We start from the raw sequence: 18,889 nt of genomic DNA, 5'->3' as shown, positions 1-18,889 counted from the left end.
CAAGAGGTTAAACTGCCCAGAAGCAGAAGATAAACAGTGTGAATGGAATGAAAAGACCTTCTCAAGCCCCGTAACTGAAGCTAAATGTCTTTCCCTGGTGAAATGATATATACACTAGAAATATTAGTAACCATGATATTAACATGAACTAACAATGAGCAATACTTCATCGCTTATTGATCTAGGATAATGTTAATTGTGATATTTAATACATTTATGATCAGAAGTAAGTTTACTAAATATGAATGTTTTTATTAAAGAGTAATGCTGTAAAATTAAATTGCTTTGTCTATTAGTATGACGTATCAATTCATAATACATTTAACATTAATGCATTAACAAAGTAGTTTTGCATATTCATGTTAACTTAAAAAGCAGAACGTTTAATAATATGAGGAATAAATGTGCAGCACTCACAAAACCTAAAATGTGAATTTATAAAAATATAAATATTTCGTTAACACTTTACAATAAGGTTCATTAGTTACTTTAGTTAACATGAACTAAGAATGAACAATACTTCTACAGCATTTATTAAACATTTCATATTAATTGCAACATTTATTAATACATTATTCAAATCAAGGATTGTATTTGTTAACATTAGTTAATGCACTGTGAACTAACAATGAACAACAGTATTTTTATTAACTAACATTCACAAAGATTAATAAATACTGTAACGAGTGTGTTGCTCACGGTTAGTTCATGATAGTTAATACATTAACTAATGAACTTTATTGTAAAGTGTTGCCAATATTTGAGGTTCAGGAAACCCTACCATCCTATTATTATATTACACACATTTAAAGCTAAATATATCGACAACTTTTAGTCACGAAAGCACAGAATGCACCTGTGATTTGAAGTGAATCTGCACCCTAATGAACTTACAGGTGTGCTGAATGTCTTAAGAGCTGATTGATGAGCAGGTGTGGCTAATGCATTCTGGGTAAGATCTCACCTGAGCTATTAAAGCTCGTTTTCATGTCTGAAACGGTTTCAAACGTTTAATCTCCTCTAAGACACTGACACACACATGAGTCAAGTTTGTGAAACTTAAGAACATAACTGTTATAGGACAGTATAATCTTGGCGACGGTTATGGATATGAATGAAGACACCGTGTTGGCAATGGAGTCGACGGCTTGTGAACCTCATCATGCGGCTCTTCCAGAACTTTCCGGAGTTTCCTCCATAACATCACAGGTTGTAAGATTGCAAATCCGTTTATAACACATAATGTCCGTCTTTATGTTTATATGTAGCGCTGTGTGGTGTTTGTGTGCAGAGCGAGAGCGCTGAGATCTCTGAGCAACAGCAGCTTCGAGTTTACTTAAAAGTTCGGCCTTTCAGTGAAGAAGAGCTGAGAAGCAATGAAGAACAGGTATGGTTAAGCTCAATCCAATGATGATGTTTGCCTTTGGAAACGTAGGACTTTAAAGTGGTCCTCTATGCCCTTTTCAGAAGAATATCGTCTCTGATGTCCCCAGAGTGTGTATGTGAAGTTTTAGCTCAACTTACTCCACAGATATGTGTTTATAGCATGTTAAAATGGTCACTTTTAAGGGTGAGCAAAAACATGCAATTTTCGTGTGTGTCCCTTTAAATGCAAATGAGCTGCTGCTCCCGACACAGAGGGCGGAGCTTCACGAGCACGCGCGTGTGTGTGAGCTTTTTAGCAGCTCCGATTACCTCACACACTGAACATTTCAAAAAGTTTTAGCCTTTTATGTATAAACGTCGGACAATGATGGAGAAATTAAAAAAGAAGTGACAACATGTAGAAGCAACAGGACATTTCTGAATGGTTAGTTGATGAATTTATGAAGCTGATGTGGAGTTAACTGTCTTCTAGTCATTGATTAGCATATTTAGTAACACTTTAGCTTGATAGTCCGTTATTAAGTAATAATGTAGCACTACTAATTCCTGCATAAACACTTCAGCTACTACTAATAAAGAAACAAGCTAAAACTAATATCAAATTTAGGAGATGGTTCCTTTATTAGGTAATCAATAATTACTGAATGATATTAACCTTATTAATTACTATTAACTACCTGACAAATTATAAAGAACATTATCGTGTGTCTGAGACATAATCAGCCATCACTTTTACTCTGAATATAGTCATTCCTTATAGTGATTAACACTTGAGTAATTAGTGATGCATTTTATGATCATGTTGAGTAAAAGACAATTGCTCACGTTTCAGACATGTTAATGTTGTGATAAATGGTAATTATAACAAATTAAAGAATTACTAAAGTTCTTAATGATTACCTGATTTTTATCCTAATGATAAATTCAATATTACTTGCTGATTATTAGTTACTATTGTTTCTATAGTAGTTAATAGTAGTGGCTGAAGTGTTAATGTAGTACTAATTAATCCTGTATAGTTACTTATTAATGACGGACCATTATTCTAAAGTGTTACTGAATATTCTGTCATGATAACCCTGCCCCCCGAACACGAATTATAGATTATGTGAATGTTAGGGTTTGTGATGTCACTAACCCGTGAAGAAGCTCGTTGTAGTTCCTGCCAGCTGTTTGTTTCTGTAAAGGAAAATATCTCCCTTTGAACTGAGTGTCGTAACTTTAAAGTCGCTGTTTGAGCATAAACATCTGCACACACTAACTAAAGTTATAAAAGTGAAATCATAATTAACCACTGCTTTCTCTCCTCTCAGGGCTGTGTTGTGTTGGAGGACTCGGAGAACATCTCTCTTCACGCTCCTAAAGGATCCGCCAGCATGAAGAGCAGCGAGAAGGGAATCGGTCAACAGGTCTACAAGTTCAGCTTCACACAGGTGAGCCAGTCGAGCTCCGCACAGGTGAACGAGTTGAGCTTTACACAGGTGAACGAGTCGAGCTTGGCCGCGCAGGTGAACGAGTCGAGCTTGGCCGCGCAGGTGAACGAGTCGAGCTTGGCCGCGCAGGTGAACGAGTCAAGGTTCATCGTGCAGGTGAACGAGTTGAGCTTCGTGCAGGTGAACGAGTTGAGCTTCACACAGGTGAACGAGTTGAGGTTCATCGTGCAGGTGAACGAGTTGAGCTTCACACAGGTGAACGAGTCAAGGTTCATCGTGCAGGTGAACGAGTTGAGCTTCGTGCAGGTGAACGAGTTGAGCTTCGTGCAGGTGAACGAGTTGAGCTTCACACAGGTGAACGAGTTGAGGTTCATCACGCAGGTGAACGAGTCGAGCTTGGCCGCCCAGGTGAACGAGTCGAGCTTGGCCGCCCAGGTGAACGAGTCGAGCTTCGCGCAGGTGAACGAGTTGAGTGAACGAAGGTGTTTTTTTTTTTTTACGAAATGCAGATCTTTGGGCCGAAGTGCTCCCAGACCGAGTTTTTTGAAGGCACCATCAGCTCACAGGTGCACGAGTTCCTTCATGGCAAAAACGCATTGGTGTTCAGTTACGGAGTGACCAATGCTGGGAAAACATACACCATACAAGGTGAACTGAACCTTAATAAACACTCATTCTTCTGATGTGTTCAAGTCCTCCTGAGATTGTATTTACAAGGTCATGTCACTTTCATCGGAGTAAGATGGAGTACTTTCTCTTAATTACACACAAATACAGCAAGGTTCTTAATCTACTTCTAGAACATGAAGGAATGTGCATCAAGTGTCTTTTTTTGTTTTTAATTAATTGAAGACACTGTAAACTGTTACATTATATTGTTAAATTAATTATTGTTAAACTATCATGTCCTGTGCAGGCAATCAGCTTACTTCGTTGTAAATTCTAGCAACATCACGGCTAAATACCTTTAAGTATTGTGGTATTCCACCATGTTTCTCACTGACACGTAAAGATCGGGGCTTAAGGAAAATCCCGAGCTCCCCACTCGCGTTTACGACATTGTGGAGGCAATCTTTACGACATGACTTGAATGCACCATTTTATGGAAGGTCAAAAGGGCCAAAACATGTGAAACTGTTGCGTAAACACGCACCTTTTGACCCTTTTGTCCTTCCATACCATTTGACGCATGTACTCTTTGACGTCATCGCCTGTGAAACGGTCCGGTTGAAGGTTCCCAGAAGGACCCGGGGATCCTGCCGCGCGCGCTGGATGTGGTGTTCCGGCACGTGGCGGGCCGCCAGTACGAGCACGCGGACCTGAAGCCGTTCCTGAGCTCGGATGTGCAGAAACTGGACTCGGAACAAGTCAAAGTGGAGAAGAGCGCCAAGGCAGCACTCTTCAGTTTACTCAAAGAGGTGCGAGCTTCTAAACCAGCCGATTTTTGCTTTCCCAAAACATGCATTTGTAACATTTGTTTTTAGTTAGCCAGGAACGCTTTTCGTTATGGAAATGGGAACTTTTTGTTTTGTTGTTTTGTTTTGCAGAACGTTCCCGTAACGTCCTATTAACCTTTTCTTCATATTTATTGATGGGCGCGCAGTAAAGTTACAAACCCACGTATATTTGTGATCTGTATGCTTTCCATACCACAACATTTTTAGCTATACAATTGGATTTATCTGAAATTATAATGTTTTTTTTTACTGATCCAATCCAGGTTGTAATGAACGGTTGCAAAATATAGGCCTAATTTGTTACCCATTTCTGCATAACATATGGTTATAAAATGAAACCTAAAAATAACCTGCAGGGAACGTCCAAGCTAGTTTGAGACATGTACTCTATTAAAAGATGGTTCTTTAATGCTTGGCTAACTAGAAGACACTGGCCAGGTTTAATTGCACCGGTTGTAATGTTTCTCGATATAGTAATCCTACAACGTTCCTCCATCACTACTAATGAACTGGTTCTTAAACTCGTGTTAAAGCTTAATCACTGTGTGGCTTCTCTCTCCTCAGGATCCTGAACCCACACGATCCAGTCGAAGCAGAAGCTCAAACTCCTCCGTCAACAGTTTGTCGTTCTCCAGTGTTTCGTATGACCATACAGGTATAAGCGGTTGCGACGGCTAAACGTGTGTGTGTGTGTGTGTGTGTGTGTGAGCGTGTGTTTAATCTCTCGTGCGTCTCCCAGTGGACAGTGGCGACGTCATGGCTGATGAAGGCCTGTACTGTGTCTGGGTGGCGTTTTACGAGATCTACAACGAACACGTGTACGACCTGCTCCAGCCGGGCCCCGCCAGCAGAACCAGGAGACGGCCCGCGCTGAGAGTGTGTGAGGACAGCACCGGGAGCTCCTACATCAGAGGTGCGTCCGTTCAGGAGTGTGTGTGCCTGTAACCTCTGATCTCCGCATGTCGTCACAAATAACCGTGTTTTTTTTTTTGTTTTTTTTTTCAATTAATGTACTATTTTAGTTCAATCATGTTTTTATTTATTTAATATTTTGTATTTTTTAGGGGATTTATGGTACTAAATTATATTTTCACTGTATTTATAATCCATTTATTCTCTTTGAGCATAGACCTGAAAATAAAATTTCCAACTTTCATAATTCTTGAATGCTTTAGAGCGACAGACTGAAGTTCGATCACTTTTCCAAGACGACACTTGGCAGATTATTGCTGAAGTGAGAAGTTTTAAAGTGAACGTAAAAAAATGACCGAATTTTACGTTTATGAAAATGTGCAAAAATATTAATTTTTATATAACTCTTTGTGAAATATATATTTTCAAAAACATGTTTTACTCTAAAACTGAAAAAACCAAAGCCATAAATCGAAAGTTTCTACATCTAAACACAAATTTGAGGTTGATATCTCAAATGATCTTTCAGTGAGATGATGTTCGGCTGCAGTACCAAACGCTTCCACTAGAGGAAACTCGTCTTCCGAATGCGCTCATTTTTGACCGAGGAGCACAAGTGACTATTGTTTACAGGACCATTTAACCTGTTCGAATCATGTCCATGATTGTTTTGTTCACAGCAAGTGCCAAATCCTTCAAGTTTCGTACCGTACTGATGAAAAAAAAAAAAAAAAAAACGAACAAAAACAAATGTTAAAATTTAGTCAGAAATGACGAAGAGCACCAGAGGGTTAAAAGACTCTGAAGTGTGTCTCGTTGTAGATCTGCGATGGGTTAATGTGCAGAACGCTGAGGAGGCCAGTAAAGTGTTACGCGTGGGCAATAAGAACAGAAGCGCAGCCGCGACCAAGATGAACCAATCGTCCAGCAGAAGGTCAGTCCAGTCTGGTATCCCGATCCATGAGTCTGGTATCCCGATCCATGAGTCTGGTATCCCGATCCATGAGTCTGGTATCCCGATCCATGAGTCTGGTATCCCGATCCATGAGTCTGGTATCCCGATCCATGAGTCTGGTATCCCGATCCATGAGTCTGGTATCCCGATCCATGAGTCTGGTATCCCGATCCATGAGTCTGGTATCCCGATCCATGAGTCTGGTATCCCGATCCATGAGTCTGGTATCCCGATCCATGAGTCTGGTATCCCGATCCATGAGTCTGGTATCCCGATCCATGAGTCTGGTATCCCGATCCATGAGTCTGGTATCCCGATCCATGAGTCTGGTATCCCGATCCATGAGTCTGGTATCCCGATCCATGAGTCTGGTATCCCGATCCATGAGTCTGGTATCCCGATCCATGAGTCTGATTAGTACTGAATATATATTTCCATGCAAAAGCAAAACCTTTGGTCTGTTTTACAGTCACAGTATCTTCACCATCAAACTGATACGCCTCGACGGAGCAGACGTTCAGGGACTGTCGGAGTAAGTGAACTGTAAAACATATGATCAAGAAGTTATGAAAACATATTTTTACATTGCTATATCTCATAAGAAATGTTGAAAAATTGCTTGACTTATTTTGATAAGTTATACAAAGTCAGTTTAATGTAATTTAAGTTGAAATGACTTAAACATCCAAGTTGATTATACTTAAATTTAAAGTCCCCCTGTAGTATGAATATGCAAATGAGCCCCGCCTCCACTCACTCAGCTCAGAGATCCACTGGTTGACGATCACACGTTGATCTGATTGGTTACAAGGTAGTTTGTGACGTCAGAAACACCAGCGATTTCAAAGTGTGTGTTTGAGACTGTCTTTGGTTCACTGCAGTTTTAAGGAGGAAATACTCAGCAATGGTGTCGACTTATGAGTTTAAGACAAACCATGTGTAAATTCATATTAAAAACACCACATAGACATATAAACATTAAACGCTGGATTATCACCACAGGGGGACTTTAAGCAATTTTCAACATTTGTTATACAAGATTCAACTAATTTAAGTAGAAATAACTTGAAAATCCAAGTTTATTGTACTTTACACTTTCAAAGCATTTGCTTCACTGAATTTTTAATGTCTTTCTTTCCTCGCATGAAGTCTTTCACTTTGTGACTTGGCCGGCTCCGAGAGATGCAACAAAACCAAAACGTTTGGGGAGCGTCTGAAAGAAGCTGGAAACATCAACAATTCGCTGCTGATTCTGGGCAAGTGCATCGCAGCGCTGAGGAACCAGAGCCACAGGTACTGGCGATCGCAGACGGAGAACCGCAGTTTACACGCTTCTGTTCTCACAACCGTGTCTGATCCTCGAAGGATGAAGAGTTACGTGCCGTTTCGCGAGAGCAAGCTGACCCGGCTCTTCCAGGGCATGTTCTGCGGGCGAGGACGGGCGTGCATGATCGTCAACATCAACCAGTGCGCCTCGACTTATGACGAAACCCTCCACGTGATGAAGTTCTCTGCGGTGGCCAAGCAGGTTTGGGGTCGATTACTGACATAACCAGGGTTTGAAACTTAACTTTCACTCACCGGCCAATTTGGCTACTAAATATTTATTTGTTGGACAGATTCATAAGTTTAAAGACAGTTTAAGCAAATTGACCACGTCAACTAGTGATGGTCGATTTCGAAGCTTCTGAACCTTTTCCAATCACTTATTTGGAGCCAGTGATTCAGAGTGTGTATCAAACTACCAAAGTCATGTGATTTCAGTAAACGATGCTTCGTTACGTCATAACCAGCGTTGCCAATTTACAGACTTTTGTCACCTAGATTAGCGACTTCTCAGACCCATTTAGCGTTTATTTTTGTTATTTATTTTATTTTTTAAAGCAACTAGCCATGGTTTGGATTGCTGGTTAACAGTCAGTCACTAAATCAAAAACAGCTTTATTGGACATTCGGCTATATTAAAATTACAGTGTGTGAGCACGGACTAGGAGAGAAAATGGATGTAAACTGTCGACAGTTAGCGCATTACGCCATCTAGCGGCTTTCAGCTTTAGCTACTTTCCATTGAAAATAGTCAGCAACCTAACGGTTTCCAAATGTCATTGATTCGCCGCTAGAGGGCGATGATCTCTGTGAACCCATGAACCAGTGTCTATATGATTTTCACCTGATCTCAGATCAGTTTTATACATTTGTAGACATTTAATGGCATAAAGTTGTAGTTAAGTCTCTTACTGGTCTGATTAACCAAGCTCTTCATTTACAATAAGCTCTACAATGAATAAAATAAAACTTATTATAGACTTCATATTTAGTGGTATTAGATGATTTGTTAACTGCATTTAATAGATGACCGCTTCAATGAAACTGCAGCTGGTTTGTAAAAGCTGTTTTTCTGCATGTTTTGACTACTGCATTTACACTGTTTGACCAGCAGGGGTCGCCAGCGAGTGGCGCTTCCATCAGTGAATCATTCTGAATTGCTTTGGCAAAATGATTCAAAGTTTCAAAGCCTCATTTCTCCCATTGCCCTCATTTCTCCCATCTGGTGTGTGTGTGTCAGGTGTTACAGGTCATACCTCAGAGGTCAATCGAGTCTCTCGCACCTCGTCTGGTGGGTCTGGATGGGAAGCCGTTGCTGAGAAACGGAGTGATTGATGACCAGGCTGTGGATGAATATCTGTCAGAGGAAGAGTTGCTGGACGGAGACGAGGCCGACGTGTCCATATTACCCCAAGAGGTGCTGGAGCACTTCAACGTGACTCAGTGCTCATGCTGCAAAAACACTACTTGGTATTTTTGTCTTGTTTCTAGTCCAGATATCTATCTACAAATACGATATGTCTTGTTTTCTGGGTATATAAATCAAAATTAAGTGATTTTGTTTCTTTAAAAAGGCAAAATTATCTGCCAATGGGGTAAGAAAAATAATCTTAATGTAAACCGAAACAAGATGATTTCTCTTACCCCATTGGCAGATCATTTTGCTTGTTTTAAGCAACAAATCACTTATTTTAATTTATATTCCCAGAGAACAAGACAATATCGTATGGAGTTTTAATACTTTAGTAAAGACATCTTTAAGAATTTTTTTATATTTTTTTATATTTGGACTGGAAACTAGACAACAATGCTAAGTAAGAAAAGTGTTTTCTGCAGTGCAGAGATGGAGAGCTCTGCCATGTTTGTCGTTTCGCAGGAGTTGCTGAACTTGGTGGAGAGCTTGCGGTCGAAGCTGATGGCCGAGCGCAGGAAGAATCTTCTTCAGGAGATCCAGATCCGAAAGGAGATGGGCGACGCGATGCTGCAGCAGATCACGGAGGCGGAGGAGCTGCACAGGTGACCAACCCCAGCGCGTCACCGGGACACCTGGAGGCTTCACCTGAAGAAGGAACCTTCCAGCCATACTGTATTATGAATTAAGGCCAGATAGTTTCAATCAAAACTAACTTTATCTGGACAATAACTTTATTCTAGAGCGGCTGTAAAGCCTAAACAATGTTACTGTAATCTCCTGTTATCACTGTAAAGCTGCTGTGAAACATCTATATTGTTAAAGCGCTGTATAAATGGAGACTTGACCTGTTTTCAGTCGTCAGCTGGAGGACCTGAAGGAGAGCTACGAGGAGAAGATGGACAGCACGTTTGAGATGTATAAAGAGGCGTTGAAAGAGCACGCGTACCAGTGCGCTCTGGAGAGACTGGAGGAGGATTACATCCCGATAGACGAGTACAGCGAAGAGCAAGAGCGAGCTAAGGCACACACACACCTTTACATCTAAACCCCAGTGCTTGATGGGAATGTTTGAGCAGAGGTGGGCTTGTGTGTGTTTGCGCAGGTAAAATTACACCGATTCGCTTTGAAGGAGGGATTTCTATTAAATGCTTGTGCGTTTTCGACAGTAACAATCTAGTGGCATTAATGAATTGACAAATCTTGTTTATTAATGATGTCGAAGCACCAAAGGTACTAGTGTTCTTCCACTCTGGAAGTCTATGGCAGCCCATAGAAAGGCTTGATGGAAAACGATGAAATTTGGCACATCGATAGAGGACAGTGTGAACTTTAACCACAGCAATTTTGGAGTCTCTAACTTGATCCCTCTAGCGCCACCAACTGTACAAATTGTCACTTATGTTTGTTAACTTTTTAAATCTAAGGCTCTGATTCCTCGTTTCACGACTCGATTGCACCGCATGACGTCAGTTTTCGCCACTTGAATTTTCCTAAAACACTACTTTTTCAAACTCCTAGACTGTTGTTCCGGTTTTCACGAAAATTTAACCAGATCACGCCACCAAAGTTCTGGAAGTCCAGTTGATTTGTCAAACTGTTTCTGAATGATGCGCGAACGAATTCGAAATGGAGCACGCCGAAATGGACGTGAGGCTAGATCTCTGCAACGCTTTAGCGTATTCTGGCCAAACTTGGTGTGTGTTACAACAGCCATGACATGAGGTCACCTGCACAGTTTCGGCACAGTGCCACCTAGTGGTCAGGAGATATGCTCTTTTTGCTTAACTTCTGAGCGGTTCAGCCAAAAATCACTAAACTGGTCTCTCTAGATTCAGTGATCAAACAATACCATATTGGCCATTTTGGGCATCTACCTTTTTTGTATTTTCTCTTAAAAGCAATCTTTTACGAACGCATTACCATATCGTTGTGAAACTTTGTTCGTCACCATGCCCTGAGGCTAATCAAAACGTTTCGCGGCAGTGCTACCTTGTCAAATGTTATAATGAAATTTCTAAATATGCTAATAGCTTTGGATTTTTGCCTATTGTAAAGAAACTGGTCTTAATAGTTTCCTTGGGTCATACCGAGAACACATACCAATCTGCCGTAGTGTGCCAAACTTACTTTCCGCCATTTTGATTCTTTAAAAACCTACTTTTTCAAACGCCGATTTTCACAATGAAACTGTATCATCTCCAGACCATGCCGACACAGTTATGGATTTCGTGTTGATCGACTAAACCGTTTTTGTATTCGACAACAACAAATGTAAGGCATGGTGCCCAAACGGCTGAGGCTTTATCTCATGCAATGCTTTGGCATACTGACACCAAACTTTGTCATTGTCACTTCACTCTCAATTTGGTCACAGCGCCACCTATTGGTCGAAAGTGATAAACCATTAAATCATTACTAATGACTATTTATAATTGTTCAGGAATTTAGCCTAAAATCATCTTAATGTCTTTAATTGCTCGTTGCAGTCGGTCTGATGTTTCAGCCATGCTTGTATGTGTTCTCGTTTCTGTCTGCTTGGCCTCTCAATGACTGCTTGCAGTGGTTTAATCACTATCATTTTACTTGTAGGCGCTTGAGAAACGTGTATTTGAGTTGGAACAGAAATGCCGATGTTCTGGTCCTCAACCCCTCAAACAGGACAACTCCATGCAGACAAGCCCACTGCCGTCCATAGACCCAGGTGTGTGTGTGTCAGCCTGTGTCTCAGGTGTGTGTATCAGCCTGTGTCTCAGGTGTGTGTATCAGCCTGTGTCTCCTCAGGTGTGTGTATCAGCCTGTGTCTCCTCAGGTGTGTGTATCAGCCTGTGTCTCCTCAGGTGTGTGTGTAATCCTGACCCTTTTTGTCCTTAACTTTTTCTATTTTTTTCTTTTTGTGTGGCCCCCATGAGGAAAACTGCTTATAAATCATACTTGATGGGTTTTTTTTTTTTTAAATGTAAAACTGCAGAAAGTTCTGTGACGATTGTTTAGGGGTAAAGATCTAATATACAGCTTGTACAGTATAAAAACGATTCTCTATATATGCTCAATTAACTGTGCAGATGCTGAAAGGTATAAGATGCTGTACAAGGAAAAGTGTGCGGTGGAGAACCTGTGTGTGGAGAAGCAAGAGGTAAACGCACAACAGAGATGAAGAAATCCTGAAACTGCCACAGAAACCTCTGAGTTCCTGCTTTGTGTTTTAGCTGATCGTGTCTCTCGAGCGGCGCATCAGCGAGCTGAACGAGACTCTTCAGGAAGCCGGCGAGAGCTATATGGAGAAACTTGCCGAGGTCCAAACTCTACAAAACAGACTCTCCAATCAGGTTAGAACACTTAGATGAGACCTATGCGCTGACCATAGACCGTACAAACATATGGGTGTGACGTCACCCGTAGTGTTTCTGAAGAGCATTTGTGAAACCCAAAGTGGGCGGAGCCGGCCGTCGCCATCTTGGCAGCGCGTCACTCCCGGAGAAACCGAAACGGGCAAAAAGGCTAATTAGCTGAGGTGACGCTAACACAGCAGACAAACGGCTAGTAGTGACATCTGCGACAATCCGCCTGTCACTCAAGTGGCCACGCCCTTAATTATGCAGAACTTTAAGGCTTAATATTTAAATGGATGAGTTATACAAATATTCATCCGCCTCAGTTGTCTTGAAGGACAAAATGAGCTTTATAGACCAAAACCACTTTTTGTACCAGGCTGTAAACATGTTTTATTCTGCTGTAAAGTTGGGCATTTTAACATGGGGGTTTATGGGATTGAGTCTCTTCTGCAGCCGGCCTCTAGTGGCCAGTGGATGAACTGCAGTTTCAGTCTCTTCCGTGTTGAGAGACGGGAAGGTTTCCGCTCGTTCTGAGAGCTGTGTGTGTGTGTTGACAGGAGCAGAAAGCGGAGTGTTTGGAGAGCAACGCCAGCGCTCGAGAGCAGGAGATCGGGCGTCTGCGTGAGGAGGTGAAGCGTGCGAGTGCGTCTGTCGGGTCGTCTCGGGCGAGTGTGTGTGTCGCGTCTCGTCCGCGGTGTGGTCTTCTGCTCAACATTAAAGAGTCCATGACTCCTCCGTCCACTGGGAGTCTCTGCCGCACCATCAGGAAGTCTGTGAGAGCCACGACTCTGAGGAAGAAGCCCAGCTGATCATGAGCTGGAGCGCTGTGTGTTTGTTCAACGTTTCTACTAAGGGTTTTAATTTGTGTAATAAAAGTATTTTAAAATCTTTTTCCACTTATTTTATTTATTTATTATCTCTTTTTGACTCTTTCCAACTTATATTAGTGATTCTGTAAGAGTGATCAACAGGGCCCAGCTGTTCAAACGTGTTCTGATGTGATTTTGGCTTTGGGATTGCAACATGTCTTGAAAATGGTTTGTTCAAGAAATCAGATGAGAATTACATTTACGTTTACATTTATTCATTTAGCTGACGCTTTTATCCAAAGCGACTTACAATTGCTATATATGTCAGAGGTCGCACGCCTCTGGAGCAACTAGGGGTTAAGTGTCTTGCTCAGGGACACATTGGTGTCTCACAGTGGATTCGAACCCGGGTCTCTCACACCAAAGGCATGTGTCTTATCCATTGCGCCACACCACCCCCTATGGAATTAACCACTACCTAAGAATGTTCAAAACTTTAGTACGTTTTAAATACCCCCTGTAGTCAATTATTTTATCCCTTAAAACTCATCTTTGATCACCAAAATTACTTATTTAAATGTTTTTTCCTTAAATTTCCTTAAAATAGCTTGAATGTAACTACCTCATTTAGTATGCAAATGAGCCCCGCCTCCACTCACTCACAGCAGGACAGTAACACAACTGAGCAAACCCTGCTATGGATCTGCTTACCGGAACTATCAGTGAGTGGCATTTATTTGTTAAACGACAGTAATTTTCTTCAAATCTGCCTGTTACATATTACTAACATTATATCATGTAAGCTTTATGGTACACCTCATTCAAGGGTATTTATAGTAATTTATAGTGTTAATCAGGCTTGGGTATGCAGAGCTTATATGGACCGCACGCCACTGCTGTAAAGTAAAAGAGATTTGGGGGCCATACAATAAGTCCCTCAAACTGCTGTTTATGCTAATGTTACAATCCCTGCTCAGGACTTTTGTTCTGTTTTTGTTCCAATTTCCTGTTAAGATTGTAGTCGGTTTGTAGTTTTCTGCGTGTTTGCTTTTCATCCCTGTCTGAATTAAAGTCTTTTACTGCGTCCCAATTCACATGCTATCCACCCTTAAAGGGATACTCCACTTTTTTCGGAAATATGCTCATTTTACATCTCCCCCAGAGTTAAACAGATGAGTTTTACCGTTTTAGAATCCATTCAGCCGAACTCCGGGTCTGACGGTACCACTTTTAGCATAGCTTAGCATAGATCATTGATTCAGACGAGTCCAGTAGCATTTCTTTCAAAATGACCAAAGAGTTTCAATATTTTTCCTATTTAAAACTTGACTGTTCTGTAGTTAAACCGTGTACTAAGATCGACGATAAATGAAAAGTTGCGATTTTCTAAGCCTATACGCTGATTTCACGCAGCCGTTATTTTGAAATCGAAAGCAAGGCTCCGGTGGGAAGAAAACCGGAAGTGTCGCCTTTAATCATAGGAGAGTCGTGAATGCGATGGCGTATTGTTGTGTTTAATGATGTTGTGTCAATTCTAAAACTGTACATACATTTCTTTCATACTTTAGACTATATACAGTGAAATTCATTTATAAATAAAATATTTTTTTTATATAATTCAGAAAGTAAAAAAAGAAGCAGGAATGAACTATATACATATCCTATATTGGATATTAACATCCAAAAGTGTAAATCGCGACAGCAGCTTCAGGTTGGTAGTCCAAAGGCATTGTTGTTTATCTTTACTTCCGGGGTTTTTCCCACCGGAGCCTCACTTTCGATTTCAAAATGGCGGCTGCGTGAAATCAGCGTATATGGCTAGGAACTACTCTCATTCCGGCGTAATAATCAAGGAACTGTGCGGCTGTACCATGAGTGCAGCAGGCGTAGTGATATGACGCAGCGCCTAAAAATAGTCCCCAGCTCGGTAACTTCTTCCAACGTGACCGGGACTAAGTTTGTCTAACCTATTAGACCTATTTTCAGGCGCTGCGTCATATCATTACGCCTGCTGCACCCATGGTACGGCAGCAAAGTTTCTTGATTATTACGCCGGAATGAGAGTAGTTCCTAGCCATATAGGCTTAGAAAATCGCAACCTTTCATTTATCGTCGATCTTAGTACACGGTTTAACTACAGAAGAGTCAAGTTTTAAATAGGAAAAATATTGAAACTCTTTGGTCATTTTGAAAGAAATGCTACTGGACTCGTCTGAATCAATGATCTGTGCTAAGCTATGCTAAAAGTGGTACCGTCAGACCCGGAGTTCGGCTGAATGGATTCTAAAACGGTAAAACTCATCTGTTTAACTCTGGGGGAGTTGTAAAATGAGCAAGTGGAGTATCCCTTTAATATAATTCGAAATTAGAATTAGTGTTTCGAATAGTGGTATGTTGCAATGATCATTCTAAATATGGTTTACAGTTTCCGGTCGACTAAAGTTTCCCACGACCCATTGCACGTTAGACGAGGGTTCGATTCGAACTACAAACATGGCGGATCTGCCTGTTAAAAGTAGAGAGGTTTGAGTGACAGTATCTGACCTGACGAAAGGATATTTATTTAATGTTATTTACAATATATTTTATCTGCAACAGTATTGTGAACTTGAATTAATATACGGCTGGTCTTTATTAAATGCATCATTACACGAGGAGAGTCTCCGAAAGACCCACGACTGGCAGATCAACAACAACGGCTGCATTTCTCTCCGAAACGGTAGGAAATTAAATCAAATTGAACGCTGAGGATTTTAACTTTGACAAGATGATTGACAGGTCAGGTGCAAGACGCAATTATGATGTAGTGTGTGCCAAATCTTATGCTACTCATCATTCAAAAGTATACTCTTCACAAAACTGTACTTTAAGTAGCATAGGCGAAGTGTGACGCAGCGGTTGTGTTTCCCTGGTTCAGGATCAGTATTTTGTGGTTGTTTAGTTTGTTGTTTTCAGTCCTGTTTAGTGACAGGAGAAACGAGTTTCGAAACTTGAATAAACTGAAACTGCTTGACAGAATGATTCACTGTTTGGCGCCACACGCTGGCGACCCCTGCTGGCCAAACAGTGTAAATGCAGCGACAACTCAGTCAAAACATGCAGAAAAACAGCTTACAAACCAGCTACAGTTTTATTGAAGCTGTCATCTATTAAATGCAATTAACAAATCATCTGATAACACTAAATATGAAGTGTCTCTATAATGCGTATTAAACTGTAGACCTGAATTCACAATTTCTGAAAAATGACGTGATATTATTATACAGGCCTATGTGTACGCCAAAATAAATATGAATTTATGTAATTGACATAACCTGAGATATGGATATGGTGAAGTGGTACAATTTAAAATTGACTTTTCCTTACACTTTTAATTAGGATCTAAATTACAGATATGTTTCTTACCTTAGTGTCGTCACTCTGTAAATGACTTTATATTCTGTCCCAACTAGTTTAAATCATCCTGTTCCACTTTGCTGTTATGGGAGAGTTATGTAACAATTATTTTGAATTGCTTTATATTGTTTGATACACTAATACACATAAAACACAAAATAAAAATGTTTTTACCATTAAGTGAACTTTTACTTTTTTATTAACCAGATTCATCTAATTTTCCTTAATTGAAGATCAGCCATTCATATGGATATGATGAAGAAGCTTAAATGTCCCACTAATTCTAATTTACATTTATTTAAAATGTTAGATATTCTAATTACCCTTTTCCCCTTCAACAAGACCACTTTAAATAGTCATGCCGTCTAATCTCAAATAAAACGTGTGAATATTACACACAACCTCTTCACTGATTAAAATGCTTGCATATAAAGAAAAAAACTTTAAAAGAATAATTAATAATTATGCACATTTAATTTAGTTGGTGTTATCGTGTATGGGTGGGTATCAATTAGACTGATGTGAACAAAACAAAAATCCCAGACAAAGACAGAAACAGGACTCAATCAATAATTCAACATTTTTAATGTCAAAATTTTATGGAAACTTCTGCTGCCACTGAGTGTATTTACAGTCTATGGCAGAGAAAGAAAGATCCAAGTTCATGAAAAAGAGGACATAATAAACACATATGTTTAACTGAACAAATTATTACATTCTGTTTTAAAAATTATTAATACACATCAGCTGCCATTGATTGAGGAGTGTCATTTTGACAAAACAGTACAAGTTTTCTGTGCGTATTGTACCGTACACAACACAGTCTTACTGTATTGAGCTTCTTCACACTCATATTTCATAAATAGACTTTTGAAAATAAAGGTTCTTAATTGGCATCTATGGTTCTATGAAGAACCTTGCAGTATAGGTTATATATATATATATATATATATATATATATATATGTATATATATATATATATATATATATATATATATATATAAAGGTGGTGACACTTTATTTCGATGGTCCACTTCAGACATTTTACTGACTATAAGTAACTTTTCAACTACATGTCAACGTATACTAACCTGAACCCTAACAGTCTGCTAATGCATTGCTGTGAAAACCCCCTTTTTATTTTTAAGAGTGCATGAGATATAACGGCTACCAAAATAACAACACAAGTTTGTACAAATCTACCGTTTTCTCGACATTTCTAAAAAGCCTTGCATTTACAAATAAATAAATAAATAAATACAATTTACAAACTCAAACTTATAATTGTTTAAAATAAATGTGATATCTCCAACTTTCCCTTCGTGGTCACAGGCAGCGTGGTCACACAACATACACTGTTAGATGAACAGAAATCACATGAATGTGTTCTGTGCTTTGGGCATAAAAATGCATGAACTGTGGAGCCAGAGGGTGTTTAGCTTCTGTGGGACCAGGACTGATACCTTACATTGAAAAAGACATTCAGTGTTGGTTAAAGGAGTGCAAGCTGCATTTAGAGCTTCAAAGATTAAAAAAAGGTCTTGAACACGTCAACGCAAACAAGGCATGCAACGCTCTACAATACAACACCTACAATACTAATCATGCACCCGTCCAGAAAGAGAAATGTACCCGTTTATAGAGTTTACTTTGACTCAAACAGTTGTCGTGTCATGTCAAGAAATGAGCCCAGTGCAGATACAGTGTACAGATACTCTAGACAAGGTTAGCTAATTCTATTGCTTACTCATCACACATAACAACACAGCTGAAAGTATTCCTAATATGTACATTTATTGAAATTAGCCTAATTTTACCTGACAAGTGCTGTGTTTGTGATGTTTTAGTTGGGGGAGGCGTGACACGCAATATTAAATATGCTGTATTTCCACTAGATATGCCCTTTAAATAAACCATATTTCAAAAGGGTATCTTGCTTTATTCATATTTCTTATGAAATTCTTAAATAACCAAACCTCAACAGCATAAGGGCAGATCACTTGAGTGCAGCTGATAACACTTAAAGCGCTCAAGTGGTCATGAATATTTCAATAAACAAATACGTTGATTTCTCTATCCTATTTTTCCTTCCTTGCATCCTAGTTGATGGAAAAGGAAACAAGAATGCACAATTCGTGAAAGAGCTCGTCATGCGAATGAAGGCTGGAGAGCTGTTACCCTAACCCTAGCCCTAACCCTAACCCTAGCCCAGGGGGTTTTGAGCATAATCTGTGTTTATAACGTGCTAGAGGAGTCATGATAAAAACTTATTGATGCCATTCATTAATTGTCTTATTCTGGAGTAAAATTGGTGTGCCAAGAAATTCAACTTTTAAAAAGGCATCTTGAGATCTTGCACATTTTTCCATTCCAATGCATTGCGTCTTGCATTTATTCAAAGCGTTCTGTGTAAATGGTCTCTTCGCCCATTCAGCTCGTCATAGTTCGTTCTGTGCGAATCAATCTTC

The 18,889-nt window shown here is 39.9% G+C and overlaps 1 protein-coding gene across 2 annotated transcripts; it reads left to right on the top strand.

The window, feature by feature from the left end:
* The first annotated feature begins 987 nt into the window (after positions 1-987).
* Positions 988-13,105, top strand: LOC311287387 (kinesin-like protein KIF20A). 2 transcript variants are annotated; one of them, XM_084404204.1, is made up of 18 exons: positions 988-1,209; positions 1,292-1,387; positions 2,700-2,819; positions 3,329-3,467; positions 4,053-4,237; positions 4,841-4,931; positions 5,016-5,189; positions 6,011-6,122; positions 6,613-6,675; positions 7,293-7,436; positions 7,509-7,671; positions 8,710-8,886; positions 9,346-9,485; positions 9,739-9,904; positions 11,473-11,584; positions 11,946-12,016; positions 12,090-12,209; positions 12,773-13,105. In XM_084404204.1, the coding sequence occupies exons 1-18, from the start codon at positions 1,105-1,107 to the stop codon at positions 13,022-13,024; spliced, it is 2,430 nt and encodes an 809-aa protein (XP_084260330.1). In that variant the 5' UTR covers positions 988-1,104; the 3' UTR covers positions 13,025-13,105. The 2 variants fall into 2 exon arrangements, with proteins under 2 accessions (XP_084260330.1, XP_084260329.1); XM_084404203.1 differs by having other exon boundaries at positions 7,293-7,671.
* The last annotated feature ends 5,784 nt before the right edge of the window (positions 13,106-18,889 follow it).

Source organism: Rutilus rutilus, assembly GCF_951802725.1.
Source record: "Rutilus rutilus genome assembly, chromosome: 3".
NCBI classification, from domain to species: domain Eukaryota; kingdom Metazoa; phylum Chordata; class Actinopteri; order Cypriniformes; family Leuciscidae; genus Rutilus; species Rutilus rutilus.
This window is presented reverse-complemented; position numbering and strand designations above follow the sequence as displayed.